This window comes from Copidosoma floridanum, unplaced genomic scaffold (assembly GCF_036245765.1).
Source record: "Copidosoma floridanum isolate Cflo_tuat_1 unplaced genomic scaffold, Cflo_Japanese_pri ptg000006l, whole genome shotgun sequence".
Lineage (NCBI taxonomy): Eukaryota > Metazoa > Arthropoda > Insecta > Hymenoptera > Encyrtidae > Copidosoma > Copidosoma floridanum.
This window is the reverse complement of record NW_028321883.1, coordinates 12,390,001-12,404,083: the sequence shown is the minus strand read 5'-3', so window position 1 is coordinate 12,404,083 and position 14,083 is coordinate 12,390,001. Positions and strand designations below refer to the sequence as shown.

Sequence of the window (14,083 nt, the reverse complement as noted above, 5' to 3'; positions counted from 1 at the left end):
AGTTTAATTGTCATTTGGTGCGTCAAAATATGGATTTTTCAGCGAATTTAAAAAAGCCTGTAGCGCTTCGTATCTTTATTTAATGTTGGATTATCAATTGAGGTAGAGACTTGTACAAATGTTAATGGTAAGTATACATGATACAAATGTGAGAATTCAGTCAAATTTTCATAGAGAGCGCCCTTATCTCAGTTATAATGAGATTTTATAGTAGCCCGTAACGTTTCTCTCAGTCAAAAATTATTAGCTATTATTTTAACTATAAATTATAGCTGTATTTATAGTTATAATCAGCTACAATAATAGCTATAATTGACTACAAAGTAGCTATAATCATGTACAAATAACAACTATAAAAAGTAGCTGTTTACAGCTATAAATTTCAAACGAATTTTAATTAACAGAATTTATTCAATAATCTTTTTTTTGTAAGGTTTATCAGCCAATAAGATGATATTATCCGTACAATAACATCAAAATTCGTTTGAAATTTATAGCTGTAAACAGCTACTTTTTATAGTTGTTATTTGTACACATTTATAGCTATTTTGTAGTCAATTATAGCTATTATTGTAGCTAATTATAGCTGTAAACACAGCTATAATGTATAGTTAAAATAATAGCTAATAATTTTTTACTGAGCTATTTAAAAAAAAACATTAGGTAACTTAAGCGCGCTTTGCTTGCTTCAATTATTTTGTTATTCGATTTGATTTCTGTTTTATATTTCGTTATTTAATTTTATTACGCAACCGAACAAAACAACTTTCCTGCATTTTCCATCACGTCAAAAGTAAGAAAAATCAATTTTCTTGCTATCTATTGCTTGGATCCTTCCTTCAAATTAATAAAAGTGTATCAACAATTTTTAAATTTTAAATACCATAACGAATACTTCAAGATCGAATAGTATTCAACCCCAGATAATTGTAACACCAGACTTACTTTTTATTTCAATTGTTACTTCGGTTTAACGAAATTAATGTTAAATATAATTTTTACCAATAAATCATATCCGATCTATTGAAATCCAAAAATACCAATTATTTGTTTATTTTATGTTAAAAAATTTCAATTATTTCATATATTAGCTTTTGAAACTTTATTTTTTTTAAATTACGGCCACTATTATCACTTCATATTTTTTTCCAGATTTTTAGGAAATTCGGCAGAGGATTGTTTACTATACAATTGAAATATGTAGGTATACAATCGATATAAAAATTATTCAAAGAATATTTATAAACATTGTATTTTATTTTTGAAATCGTACACTATGTAATTGGCATAGAAAATTTTGAACCATTAGTAACTTTTAAAATACGTACAAATGAACAACATGCATGATATTACGTATTTTGAAAAAATGATTTATTTTCCTCTTATAATAAACTTTCAATAAATATATATTTATACATCCTAATACTACAGTTTCACTAAAACAATCACAATTTTCGAATCTGAAACAATATAGTACACAAAAATATTTTAATAAAATTAACTACCGTAGTAGAAATACGTATATGAAAAATTTTTTTTTTACCTATGATATGGATTTTAATGATCGCAGTCGTAAGAAATATCGCAGGAATATACAATTCCTTTAAATTTATTATTTTACACTTAATAATAATTAAATCTAATAGTATCATTTTACATGAAATAAGTCCATCATATTGCTTTGTACAAAAATGAAAACCTTATATGATTGTGTCGCACATGGAAACAGGAAGAATTATTATTTTTTACGCCACCTTGTTATTCTTGGACATATTGTGAGATGCCCAATTCAAAGACGTTTTCCATGAACTACGCAGAGCATCTTCAAATTTACTTCTAAAATGCATTTGAGCTTCAGCTTCAGATGCTTCAAGAACCAGTGTATCTCTCAAGTAATTGAGATCCTTCTCCGACGACAACTCTGGCAGGCCTGTCGACATCATCATTGCAAACAAAGAGAGAATTAAACTGCCGTGCCTCCTTAGTATTAGGAAAGCTTGTTCACAAGAATTCTGGAATCTGTAGAATTCCGAGAGGTTCGCTTTCTTGCCCTGACCTTTCGTGACCGTGTGTATAAAATCATTGACCAGAACGAACGGCACTCTTTCTCTGCGAAAACCAAATTTCTCTTTGAAGTGTCCAAGTATGTGGCCAAAATCAATGTGAAATAATTGGCCCGTTCTCTTGACCATTATATTATCCGAGTGCCGGTCGGCTATACCCAACACGTAAGTGGCGACGCAGTATCCAGCACAACTCAGAGTGAATTCTTCGATGGCCTTATTCAAAGAAGTCTCGCTGTGATTGTACTCCTTCAGCCAAGCTAGCAACAAGCCCCTCTTGAAAGCAGCTGTTGGAGTGAAGAACATTTTCTCCTTCTGTATGTTGGCTATCGTCTCGGCGTTCAGTACGACTTCTATAAGGCCAACTCTATTGTCCGTCGATATGCACCTGTAAGTAATGAGTCGGAAATCCAGATCCTCCTTCTGCCACAGCTTCTCCATTATGCAAAGCATTTGCAGAGTCAGCATATCTTGTCGCAGATCGTCACCTTGTTTGAAAATCAGATGAATGTCGTCTCCAAAGGGGTCGACGTTTTTGAAAACAAGGTGAAGGGGTCGCATCTTGCTGTCCATGACTCTGCACTTCTCCATCCTTATGCCGGACCACCTAAAGCTGGGATTCAGTGGATTCGTGACATTGGTGAAGGCTTCTCGGCAGTGATCTTCCTTAAAATACTCTACCATTTGTTGCTGGGCTGCTTTACGGTCTTTGCGCAACTTTATCTGGTCACTGACTATGTCGAGCTTCCTCAGACACTCAACCTGCTTCGCCAGGCTTCTCATGTGCTCCTGGCTGCCCCGACAGTACGCCTCGAGCATCAGGCCGAAGCGCACGTTCACAGCACCGACGTGCATTTCCGACTTCAAGTGCCAGAAGAGGAAATGGCCAATCCTTTGGTTATTCAGAGCTCGACGTAGTAGAAACTCCGAGAGCTCGCATGACAGGTGGTTCTCATGCTTTAAAGCCTGAACGAGTTGCAGTAGAAACAGGCTGAGATCGTCGTCGCTTACGTCCTTCAGGCACTTGACGGCAAAGCTGCGCACCGTGGGATCGGGGTAGGCATAATCCAGAAGCTCGAGGGCTCTCTCTACCTCGAGCTTCGGCCATCGCAGTACCAGTGACGTCGCCTCTGCGACCTCCTTGTGATCGTTCCACTCGACGCATTGTAGAAGCTTGGCCAGTATCGTCGGCACCTTCGTGATGCACTGCTGCCTCAGGGACCAAATCGTCTTCCGCTCCTGCTCGTGGAGCTCGTGCAGCGGGTCCTGGTCTGCAAGCAACTGGAGCTGCTCGATGTGTTGCTCCAGCTCGGCCTCGGAGACGCTGCTCGGGTCGAACTCGGCCGAGTTCTCCCGAGACTCGCTCAGCTTTTTGCTAAACTCGACCATCTTTTCGCCTGACGGATAGAGGACAGTGTGAGAGTTGGAGCATGTCTTGAAGTCTATCAGGAGAGCGGCCGCTCTATCCATGTCGGGATTCGAAACAACAGTGCCAAGTGGATGCAGCAGGTCATCGTTCTGAATGTCGTCGGCGTAGGCCCACATGTACAGGGTCAGGCCTCCGCTCTTCAGCTGGCTCTTGTAGTCGTAGATGGTCGTGTTCACCCAGCACAGTGGATTGACGGCCTCCTGTTTGCCGAGGTTCTTGCGGCTCTTGATTCCTTTGGACGAAGACTTGGTAACCTCGTAAAGGACAAAGCAGAGTCGCGCATTTTTCGGGATATCACGTATTTTAATGTCGAAGATGAAGTCTTCGTTCCATTGGCAGTAGCCATCCGGGTTGACTTTTATTTCTTTCGTCTTTTTGCTCTCGCAGAGGGACCTTCCTCCGTGAAACAGACCGCTTTGGACGACGACCTCGACCGTGCGATCCGCGGCTTCGGTGTTAAGCCGCGATATCGAGGTGATGTTTACAACGAGTTGTTGCTCAACTTCCAGCGAGTAAACATATTTTCCTCTTTTGCGCAGCGTTAGTGTGGAAAACGACGGCCTGTTAGCGCGACCCACAGCTTCGGCGTCCGGATCCTCGTAGTCGTGGTCCTTGTAAACGGGAATGTTGCTTATGTTCACGGCCACGAGAGTAGGGTTTATATCTTTGGAAATACATTCCCGAATATAAGTGTAGCGAATCAGCGGCTCGTCACCAATGAGATACTCATCCTGGCCGCAAACCTTCAAGGTGAAATCTCTCGGCCGCTCGTCCCTCCGCGTCAAGGTGTTTGCTCGCTTGTTCAAGGCAAGCAAGACCAGAGTACTCGACGTTGTCACTTGCTTGACTGAAAATGTGTATGATGTGTCTGCGTTTTCGAATTTGACAACCAATACAATGTGTTCGTCCTTCAAACGAGACTCTATGTTTTTCGGAACATCGGACGAGGGAGCTAATCTGGTAGGAAATTGATACTGTACCTTCTCAGCCCATGTTCTCTTTTGTCTTTCAGAAGCAACTTCATCTGCAAGCAATCTCATTTTCCAACGGAAATCATTGATTTCTGAATTTTTCAAGGTGGTAAATTCAATAAGACCTTTACCAATAAGCACACCTATTTGGGAGTCTAATATCTTATCACTTTGATTATCCTGCTTTTCAATCAGTCTAAGTATACAGCAGAATGGTTTTATATCACATAGGCGTCTACTTTCATCTCTCAGCTCTTCAGTTTCAGAATTAGAATTAATGCATACAAACACATAAGACGATTGAGATCTTAATGTGCCATGCAATGGATATTTGCTTGCCTCCTCCCAGATATCTGTTTTTATTTCAGCCAAACTTGCTTTAGGACTGATTTCAGGGCATGGTATTACCACGCCGTTTGGCATGAAACATGTTATTTCAATATTTGCTGTCGGTGACTTGGACCAGAAGTTATACTGGAAAGTATTTGGTATCTGCACCATTTTGCTGTCTAAATCATTAGAATCACTCAACGCAAACTGTTGATCAATACTTTTTGAAATACCATCAATGAGCAATCCTAGGATTCTTAACACCAGATTCTATTTTACAACACCTGCAAGATAAATTATATATTACAAATAATATGAAGTAATTGAAGAGTATAACTATGTACAAGTTCAGATATTTATTTAAACACATTATTTCATTTTTATGAATTATTACGTTTATATTTAATATACTACTTTAAGATGTAAAATACTATAAGTAGCATTATTTTTATGATTTTAATTTTTAAGAATATTCTAATAAAATCTGACTTTATAATTTAGGAAGTATAATAAACGATTTACAAATTTTTGTTGCTTGATCGGTACTTCTAGTTAAAATTTTCTTCCTAATGATTGTAACAACTTATTAAGTTGCTAACATGACAAAAGTTAACATTAATGAAACTGCAAGCACATTGCTTTGTAAAGTTTATCAACATTTACTGAAGACCCCTGACAAGTTATTAATGTTGAGGTTAAACTAAAGTGGTCATTTATTACAAAAATGTTGAATATTTAGGTAACTAATGCAATGAAACGTTAAATATACAAATTTTAACTCTAGTAGTTATAATATAGAACACAATTCTACGACACTATACTACATAATACAATAAAAAATTGTTTATAAATACTACTATGATTCATAAAGTTATCAAGTTTAGAAATAACAATCAGAAAATAGAACTAAAACATGCTTTCTATTTAAATCATTTTAATATTGATAGTACAACTCATTGGCAGCCAAATAAAATATAACCTGAAAATTGAGTTTTATTTTAGCCTGCTTATCATAAGATTTTTTTTTTCCTTTATGAGCTTGTAAAAAGTGAAAGTAAGTAATAACACAGCAAATAAGGAAATTTATGAAAGATGGTGTCATCGATATTGTATAAGTCATTTGTTGTTATGTTGTACTTTACCTTGATGTTTTATTGCAGATGTACACGTAGGAAACTGATTGTTGTGGATATCGCATAGCTTTCCTAAAATATTAATGACGAACTTGCGTTGTGATTATGAAATTTTTAACAATTGCACAAAAACGAAACAGAAGTGATGTTGATTAGTGGTTTAATTTGCACCTTTTATTTCTTTTTTTTTGCATTCATTTTGAGGTATGTGCACTTTAGCCATAACACATAATATAAAAATCAGAGCAAAATAATCAAAGCATATAACGAGTAAAACTCCAGTACGTCAAAAATTGAACATTAACAATACCAAACTTATGATTGTATAGTATCAAGATTATCACAATATACATATACCCCCTTCGGAAAAGGGCCTTTACACAGAACATTCGCTGTGTGCATAACATTGGAACAGCGCCCTCATCAGAACTAAATGATGGATTGTGCGTGAAATTAGTACATCTATATATTCAACTGCTGTATATAGTCGTACATATATATAGATATACTAATACCACGCACAATCACAATCCATCGTTTAGTTCTGACGAGGGCGCTGTTCCAATGTTATTCACACAGCGAATCGTGGAGCTATTCACCATCCATTTAATGGATCTATGGCATAGATTCTATGCTAGATACAGATTGGTTTATTTCTATTCGAGATATGGGTTTAACTGACACGCTTAATGCTGCATCTCTTTCTACTCGTACGCCAGCTTGTCAGCATAGCATAAACCGGACTGAATCAGTGATGAACTAGAAATAGTATATTACGTACCTAGGCCAGAAAGTGGGGCTATTACTGACCGCGCTATATTATCCGGTATCGGTAATGCGCGGTCAGATGTAGCCCCACTTTTTGGCCGTGGTACGTATACTTTTTTTCCTTACACCTCCGCCGAAAGTTCGTCACCACGGTTTTAGTTTTGTTAAAAATGATGGTTTAAAGATCCAGTCAAAGATTTAGTGCATTATGCATTATTATTGATCGATCGGTCGCTCGAACAATACCACTTAAATGCACGTAGATGAGTGTACATGTGTATAGGTATATCTATATATATACGCTCGCCGAGACTGTAGTATACTATATAGAATCAGATTGGGCCGAGGATTTGTGCAGGTTGGTCGTGCTGGCAAAACGAGAGGAAGAGAAATCCGTTTAAATTCGAATCATGGATCCTATAAAGATCATTTTATAAATCCTAATGTTTATATCCGTAAGTGCAAAATAAATCAGGTTATTATCAATAACTATTATAATTGTGATAAGCATAATTCGATTAAATAAAAGATTTCATAGTTTATTTTTGTAATATGACATGTATATACTACATTTATATACTAAATAAATCATTAAAGTGAAAGTAACTGATCAAAAAACATTAATTTGGTAGTTTTAATTTTGTGTTGTGTACTCTGTTCATGTGAAATTAATAAATTTATATATACATGTAAATTGTGCAAAAAAAAAAATATATATATACATCCAATAATTTATGTAAATAAATATCCAACGATTTTCTGTGTTGTATAAACTATAAAGGTTATAACTCCGTTAGCCGTATATATATATATGTATTGTATAACTACTGCTGCTTCTCGGTGCTGAATATATAACTATATATATCTGCGCACTTCGTTCTGCGCATATATGGCAGGACTGATATGAGGCTTTTTCTAGCTCAAAATCGGGTCAGATGGAACGAACTTTCGGCGGAGGTGTAAGGAAATAGTATATTACGTACCTAGGCCAGAAAGTGGGGCTATTACTGACCGCGCTATATTATCCGGTATCGGTAATGCGCGGTCAGATGTAGCCCCACTTTTTGGCCGTGGTACGTATACTTTTTTTCCTTACACCTCCGCCGAAAGTTCGTCACCACGGTTTTAGTTTTGTTAAAAATGATGGTTTAAAGATCCAGTCAAAGATTTAGTGCATTATGCATTATTATTGATCGATCGGTCGCTCGAACAATACCACTTAAATGCACGTAGATGAGTGTACATGTGTATAGGTATATCTATATATATACGCTCGCCGAGACTGTAGTATACTATATAGAATCAGATTGGGCCGAGGATTTGTGCAGGTTGGTCGTGCTGGCAAAACGAGAGGAAGAGAAATCCGTTTAAATTCGAATCATGGATCCTATAAAGATCATTTTATAAATCCTAATGTTTATATCCGTAAGTGCAAAATAAATCAGGTTATTATCAATAACTATTATAATTGTGATAAGCATAATTCGATTAAATAAAAGATTTCATAGTTTATTTTTGTAATATGACATGTATATACTACATTTATATACTAAATAAATCATTAAAGTGAAAGTAACTGATCAAAAAACATTAATTTGGTAGTTTTAATTTTGTGTTGTGTACTCTGTTCATGTGAAATTAATAAATTTATATATACATGTAAATTGTGCAAAAAAAAAAATATATATATACATCCAATAATTTATGTAAATAAATATCCAACGATTTTCTGTGTTGTATAAACTATAAAGGTTATAACTCCGTTAGCCGTATATATATATATGTATTGTATAACTACTGCTGCTTCTCGGTGCTGAATATATAACTATATATATCTGCGCACTTCGTTCTGCGCATATATGGCAGGACTGATATGAGGCTTTTTCTAGCTCAAAATCGGGTCAGATGGAACGAACTTTCGGCGGAGGTGTAAGGAAAAAAAGTTTTTCGCTTCGCACCTAATTTTTTGGCGCTTTCTTGTTCAAAATGTGGTACTGCACCTGAAAGTTCACCTTGCCATCCAGGAATATGGTCAGGTATTGTTTCAACTATTTTTTTATAAACAATTGAGTCAAAGTTATTTTTATAATCTGAAAAAATTATTTTCAGATTCTTCGGCACATTTTGAACAAAAAACCGACTCAGATGTATATACCTGAAGAACCTCATAGTTTTCGAATAAAAAATTCCCGAAATTACAAAAAATTCGTTTTTTTCAATTTTCAGGGCTCCACGAAACTAAAAAATAAATACGAGAGTATTCCAAAAGTCCAAAAGACAGGGCACGCGTGTACCCGGATCGCTGCTTTTGGAGCGTTCCAAAAGCTAAATATCGCAGGCGCGCGTCTGAAGTGCAGATTTGTTATCGGCTGAGTAGACTTGTATGATGAGTCTGATATTATTAATATGAAGGATCCTTTATAAATAAAAAACTTTAATTCAATTTAAATAACCTATGTATGTACAACACCTAATACATATACAATATATAAATACACATTAGTTTTATAAAGCTCTTTTCTGAATCCAATTCACGACACCGACTTAGGATTAAGAATTAGTTGTAAGATTTAACCCACAGTTCTCGACCCTAATGATTTTCAATGATGTAATATTGAATATAATAATAATATTCTGTAGCTATAAAAGTCTTTAAGGACTTCATAAAGCTTTCAAATAAATACACTACGCAAGTAGGTATTTATTTAAAAAAAAAAAACCTTTAGTTTTATAAAAGTAAATATTGAAACAGCTTACCTTATCCCATACAATGGACTTGTTTCGAATGATGTACTGATGAGTGTACCGGGGTACACCGCGAAATACGCAAAAAGAAGAGCTTGGCTATTCGAGAGATAACAACTTCGGGTACTACTGTCGTAAGGATTTATTCATTTTAGTCCTATACTTTAAAAAGTGACCATTGGTTAGCATTTCCAGTCCATAAAGTTACTAGTTTGAACAGATTTTTGTTAAAACCACGATTATGGGGCAAACATGTGGACAAAATATATGCAGTGAAAACTCACTCGTTTTTGTCGATTTTTGGTGAGACTAAGGTCCAAATCTAATCACCAATAGCTAGATTATATAATGCTTACAAACCCAAGTAGTAGATAAGCCTTATTTTTTACCGATGAAAGTTTTTATGAGTGAAATTAAGTTGTGGACATGGGTCGGAATGGAAAATTCGACTCTAAATGATCGATTATCTCAATGAAGAAATTAATGTATCGGTATTAGACAAAATGGCAAGTGAAGTTGACAGCATTTAACACAATTTAACGTTTTTAAAGTTTTGGATTTCATTACGGCACGTGAGTATGAGTACCGGACACGATCTGAGCAAGTTACAGTAGAATCACCCAAATATATTTTCATGTGTTACACCACACAAATATTAACTATGAACTTTCCTTTAAAATCTCCAAAAAAAAAATGTCGAAAAATTGAGTGGCAAGATTGTTTTTTTTAACAAACGTTCAGAACATTTAGCGTGCGCCCCTGTATTTGAGGTGAGCGTGAGCCGTGACTACTAGTGCCAGAGAGCCCGTAAAAAAGTGCATGAAGTGGCTAAAGTTGAAACTAAAACCTCAACCTGCGGCAATAATACGAACTATAACCTTAGCCACGGGGCCCATATCTATTATACATACGAAGATACGACACGCCAAGCCATATATGAATGGGCAGCCTATTATGGGCTTGTTTCTAGCATCAGGTAGCGCTAGTGTACCTAGGTAAGATTTCCATAGGAGTATACCTATACATCGAATGAAATCCATTCGTATAAATACATTAGATACTCCTGTGGAAATCTTACCTGGTCACACTAGCGCCACCTGATGCTAGAAACAAGCCCATAGCCCATTGACGAGATACGAGGTTACAAATTTCGAAAAAACTTGAAAAGAGTTTCTGTTGGAATTCTGTAATTATTGTTTTTTCAATTTATATTTGATTATCTCAGCTGCCATTCATTCATAATCTGGTGCATGGTCGTTTAATTTTCATTCCATGACATATTTTCATCATCACCAAAAGTTTGCTGCCAACCGCAACCTTCAGTCCCTTCCAGAGCGCTTCTTTATCAGCGCCACCGACGGCCAAGCTGTGAACTATCGCTGTGAACTGTATACTATAGATATAGACAAATGTGCACATCAGCGATAGTTCACAGCTGGGCCGGCGGTGGTGCTGATAAAGAAGTGCTCTGAAGGTTGAATAGAAATTTCCCTTAGCTCAGGCACTGAGCAGGTCCCGTGTAAATGAATGATCTAAGTTCAGATCTTGAACAGGCATAATGTAACTTTTAACAATAGAGTTGTGCACAGGGTCTGCAACGCCAGTAAACCTTTAGTTTTAATATACCTATGTACATAACGTGTCTGTATACATTAGAAGAACTATATATAGACACCTTATGTATATAGGTATATTGTACACATAAAACTCGATTTTTTCAATTTTTCACGTTCCAAATGAAAAGTTGCTTGCGTACCCCGGTACACTCATCAGTACATCATTCGAAACAAGTCCATTGTATGGGATAAGGTAAGCTGTTTCAATATTTACTTTTATAAAACTAAAGGTTTTTTTTTTTTAAATAAATACCTACTTGCGTAGTGTATTTATTTGAAAGCTTTATGAAGTCCTTAAAGACTTTTATAGCTACAGAATATTATTATTATATTCAATATTACATCATTGAAAATCATTAGGGTCGAGAACTGTGGGTTAAATCTTACAACTAATTCTTAATCCTAAGTCGGTGTCGTGAATTGGATTCAGAAAAGAGCTTTATAAAACTAATGTGTATTTATATATTGTATATGTATTAGGTGTTGTACATACATAGGTTATTTAAATTGAATTAAAGTTTTTTATTTATAAAGGATCCTTCATATTAATAATATCAGACTCATCATACAAGTCTACTCAGCCGATAACAAATCTGCACTTCAGACGCGCGCCTGCGATATTTAGCTTTTGGAACGCTCCAAAAGCAGCGATCCGGGTACACGCGTGCCCTGTCTTTTGGACTTTTGGAATACTCTCGTATTTATTTTTTAGTTTCGTGGAGCCCTGAAAATTGAAAAAAACGAATTTTTTGTAATTTCGGGAATTTTTTATTCGAAAACTATGAGGTTCTTCAGGTATATACATCTGAGTCGGTTTTTTGTTCAAAATGTGCCGAAGAATCTGAAAATAATTTTTTCAGATTATAAAAATAACTTTGACTCAATTGTTTATAAAAAAATAGTTGAAACAATACCTGACCATATTCCTGGATGGCAAGGTGAACTTTCAGGTGCAGTACCACATTTTGAACAAGAAAGCGCCAAAAAATTAGGTGCGAAGCGAAAAACTTTTTTTCCTTACACCTCCGCCGAAAGTTCGTTCCATCTGACCCGATTTTGAGCTAGAAAAAGCCTCATATCAGTCCTGCCATATATGCGCAGAACGAAGTGCGCAGATATATATAGTTATATATTCAGCACCGAGAAGCAGCAGTAGTTATACAATACATATATATATATACGGCTAACGGAGTTATAACCTTTATAGTTTATACAACACAGAAAATCGTTGGATATTTATTTACATAAATTATTGGATGTATATATATATTTTTTTTTTTGCACAATTTACATGTATATATAAATTTATTAATTTCACATGAACAGAGTACACAACACAAAATTAAAACTACCAAATTAATGTTTTTTGATCAGTTACTTTCACTTTAATGATTTATTTAGTATATAAATGTAGTATATACATGTCATATTACAAAAATAAACTATGAAATCTTTTATTTAATCGAATTATGCTTATCACAATTATAATAGTTATTGATAATAACCTGATTTATTTTGCACTTACGGATATAAACATTAGGATTTATAAAATGATCTTTATAGGATCCATGATTCGAATTTAAACGGATTTCTCTTCCTCTCGTTTTGCCAGCACGACCAACCTGCACAAATCCTCGGCCCAATCTGATTCTATATAGTATACTACAGTCTCGGCGAGCGTATATATATAGATATACCTATACACATGTACACTCATCTACGTGCATTTAAGTGGTATTGTTCGAGCGACCGATCGATCAATAATAATGCATAATGCACTAAATCTTTGACTGGATCTTTAAACCATCATTTTTAACAAAACTAAAACCGTGGTGACGAACTTTCGGCGGAGGTGTAAGGAAAAAAAGTATACGTACCACGGCCAAAAAGTGGGGCTACATCTGACCGCGCATTACCGATACCGGATAATATAGCGCGGTCAGTAATAGCCCCACTTTCTGGCCTAGGTACGTAATATACTATTTCTAGTTCATCACTGATTCAGTCCGGTTTATGCTATGCTGACAAGCTGGCGTACGAGTAGAAAGAGATGCAGCATTAAGCGTGTCAGTTAAACCCATATCTCGAATAGAAATAAACCAACAGTTTGTATCTAGCATAGATCCATTAAATGGATCAAGGCTGGATCAATTTTCAATGGATCTAGCTTGGATTAGTTGGATCTAAATACTGTGTTTTATCCAGCGTGAAATTTTTGATGGAAAAAAGTATTGACATGTATATTGTTGAAACTACATATGTTAATTAAAAAATTAAGAATGATAATTATTTGAAACCGTACGTGAAAACAGCAGTTTATTGAACAAATTAATTTGAATACATACAGATTAAATTATTTTACTTTAAAAGTAATAAGTACATTTCTATAATATAATAAAACCAGCTTTCGTTTATCGATTCGTCAGTATTATTTCCATTAACGATCACATTTGTTATCGAAAGTAAATACTGGTCACGGTTTATAATATATACAGTTGCGACATTCTGCCCGATAACGCTTACCAATTGGTACCAACTTAAGTTTTTGACTCCATGTATATATAGACTACATTTTTTCAAGAACATATAGCTAACTATTTAAACGTTCCCGGGAAGTAATCGAGTTATCCTATCAACAATATGGCGCTCGCGGTGATTCTGGTGTACCCTATTTTTGCATTGAGTGTCGCGTATAAACTGTGTTCTGGTTAAATATCTTTTGTACACTTCAAAACGTTAATCTTAAAACTTTCCACGTAACATAACCTTATTACTTTTTATTATTTGATAATGCTAAACGTTTTAATTTACGACGATACTTAACATGAGTGGTGTCAACTGTAGTGCGTTTACGGGGTGATATTTTCAATGGTTAATTTGTTACTTACTTCATAGCTCTATATATTAATTGTACATGCAATAATATATACCTTACTATATTATATATAGTGATTTAGGTGGGGCTTACTATGCACTATTCTTCCCACACAGCCCACCACAATATAAGAGAAAATTCGCTTGTTTTCTC

The 14,083-nt window shown here is 35.4% G+C and overlaps 1 protein-coding gene across 1 annotated transcript; it reads right to left on the bottom strand.

Annotated features, from left to right (window-relative positions):
- Positions 1-1,274: 1,274 nt before the first annotated feature.
- Positions 1,275-6,226, bottom strand: Pi3K92E (phosphatidylinositol 3-kinase 92E). Its single transcript, XM_014354600.2, has 3 exons — positions 6,098-6,226; positions 5,936-5,998; positions 1,275-5,077 (listed from the first exon to the last, which is right to left on the bottom strand). Exon 3 carries the CDS (start codon positions 4,962-4,964, stop codon positions 1,746-1,748), a length of 3,219 nt encoding a protein of 1,072 aa, XP_014210086.2. The 5' UTR covers positions 4,965-5,077; positions 5,936-5,998; positions 6,098-6,226; the 3' UTR covers positions 1,275-1,745.
- Positions 6,227-14,083: the final 7,857 nt, after the last annotated feature.

Coding starts and splice junctions, on each gene's coding strand:
- Pi3K92E (XM_014354600.2), bottom strand. CDS start 4,964: ATGGTGCAGATACCAAATACTTTCCAGTATAACTTCTGGTCCAAGTCA.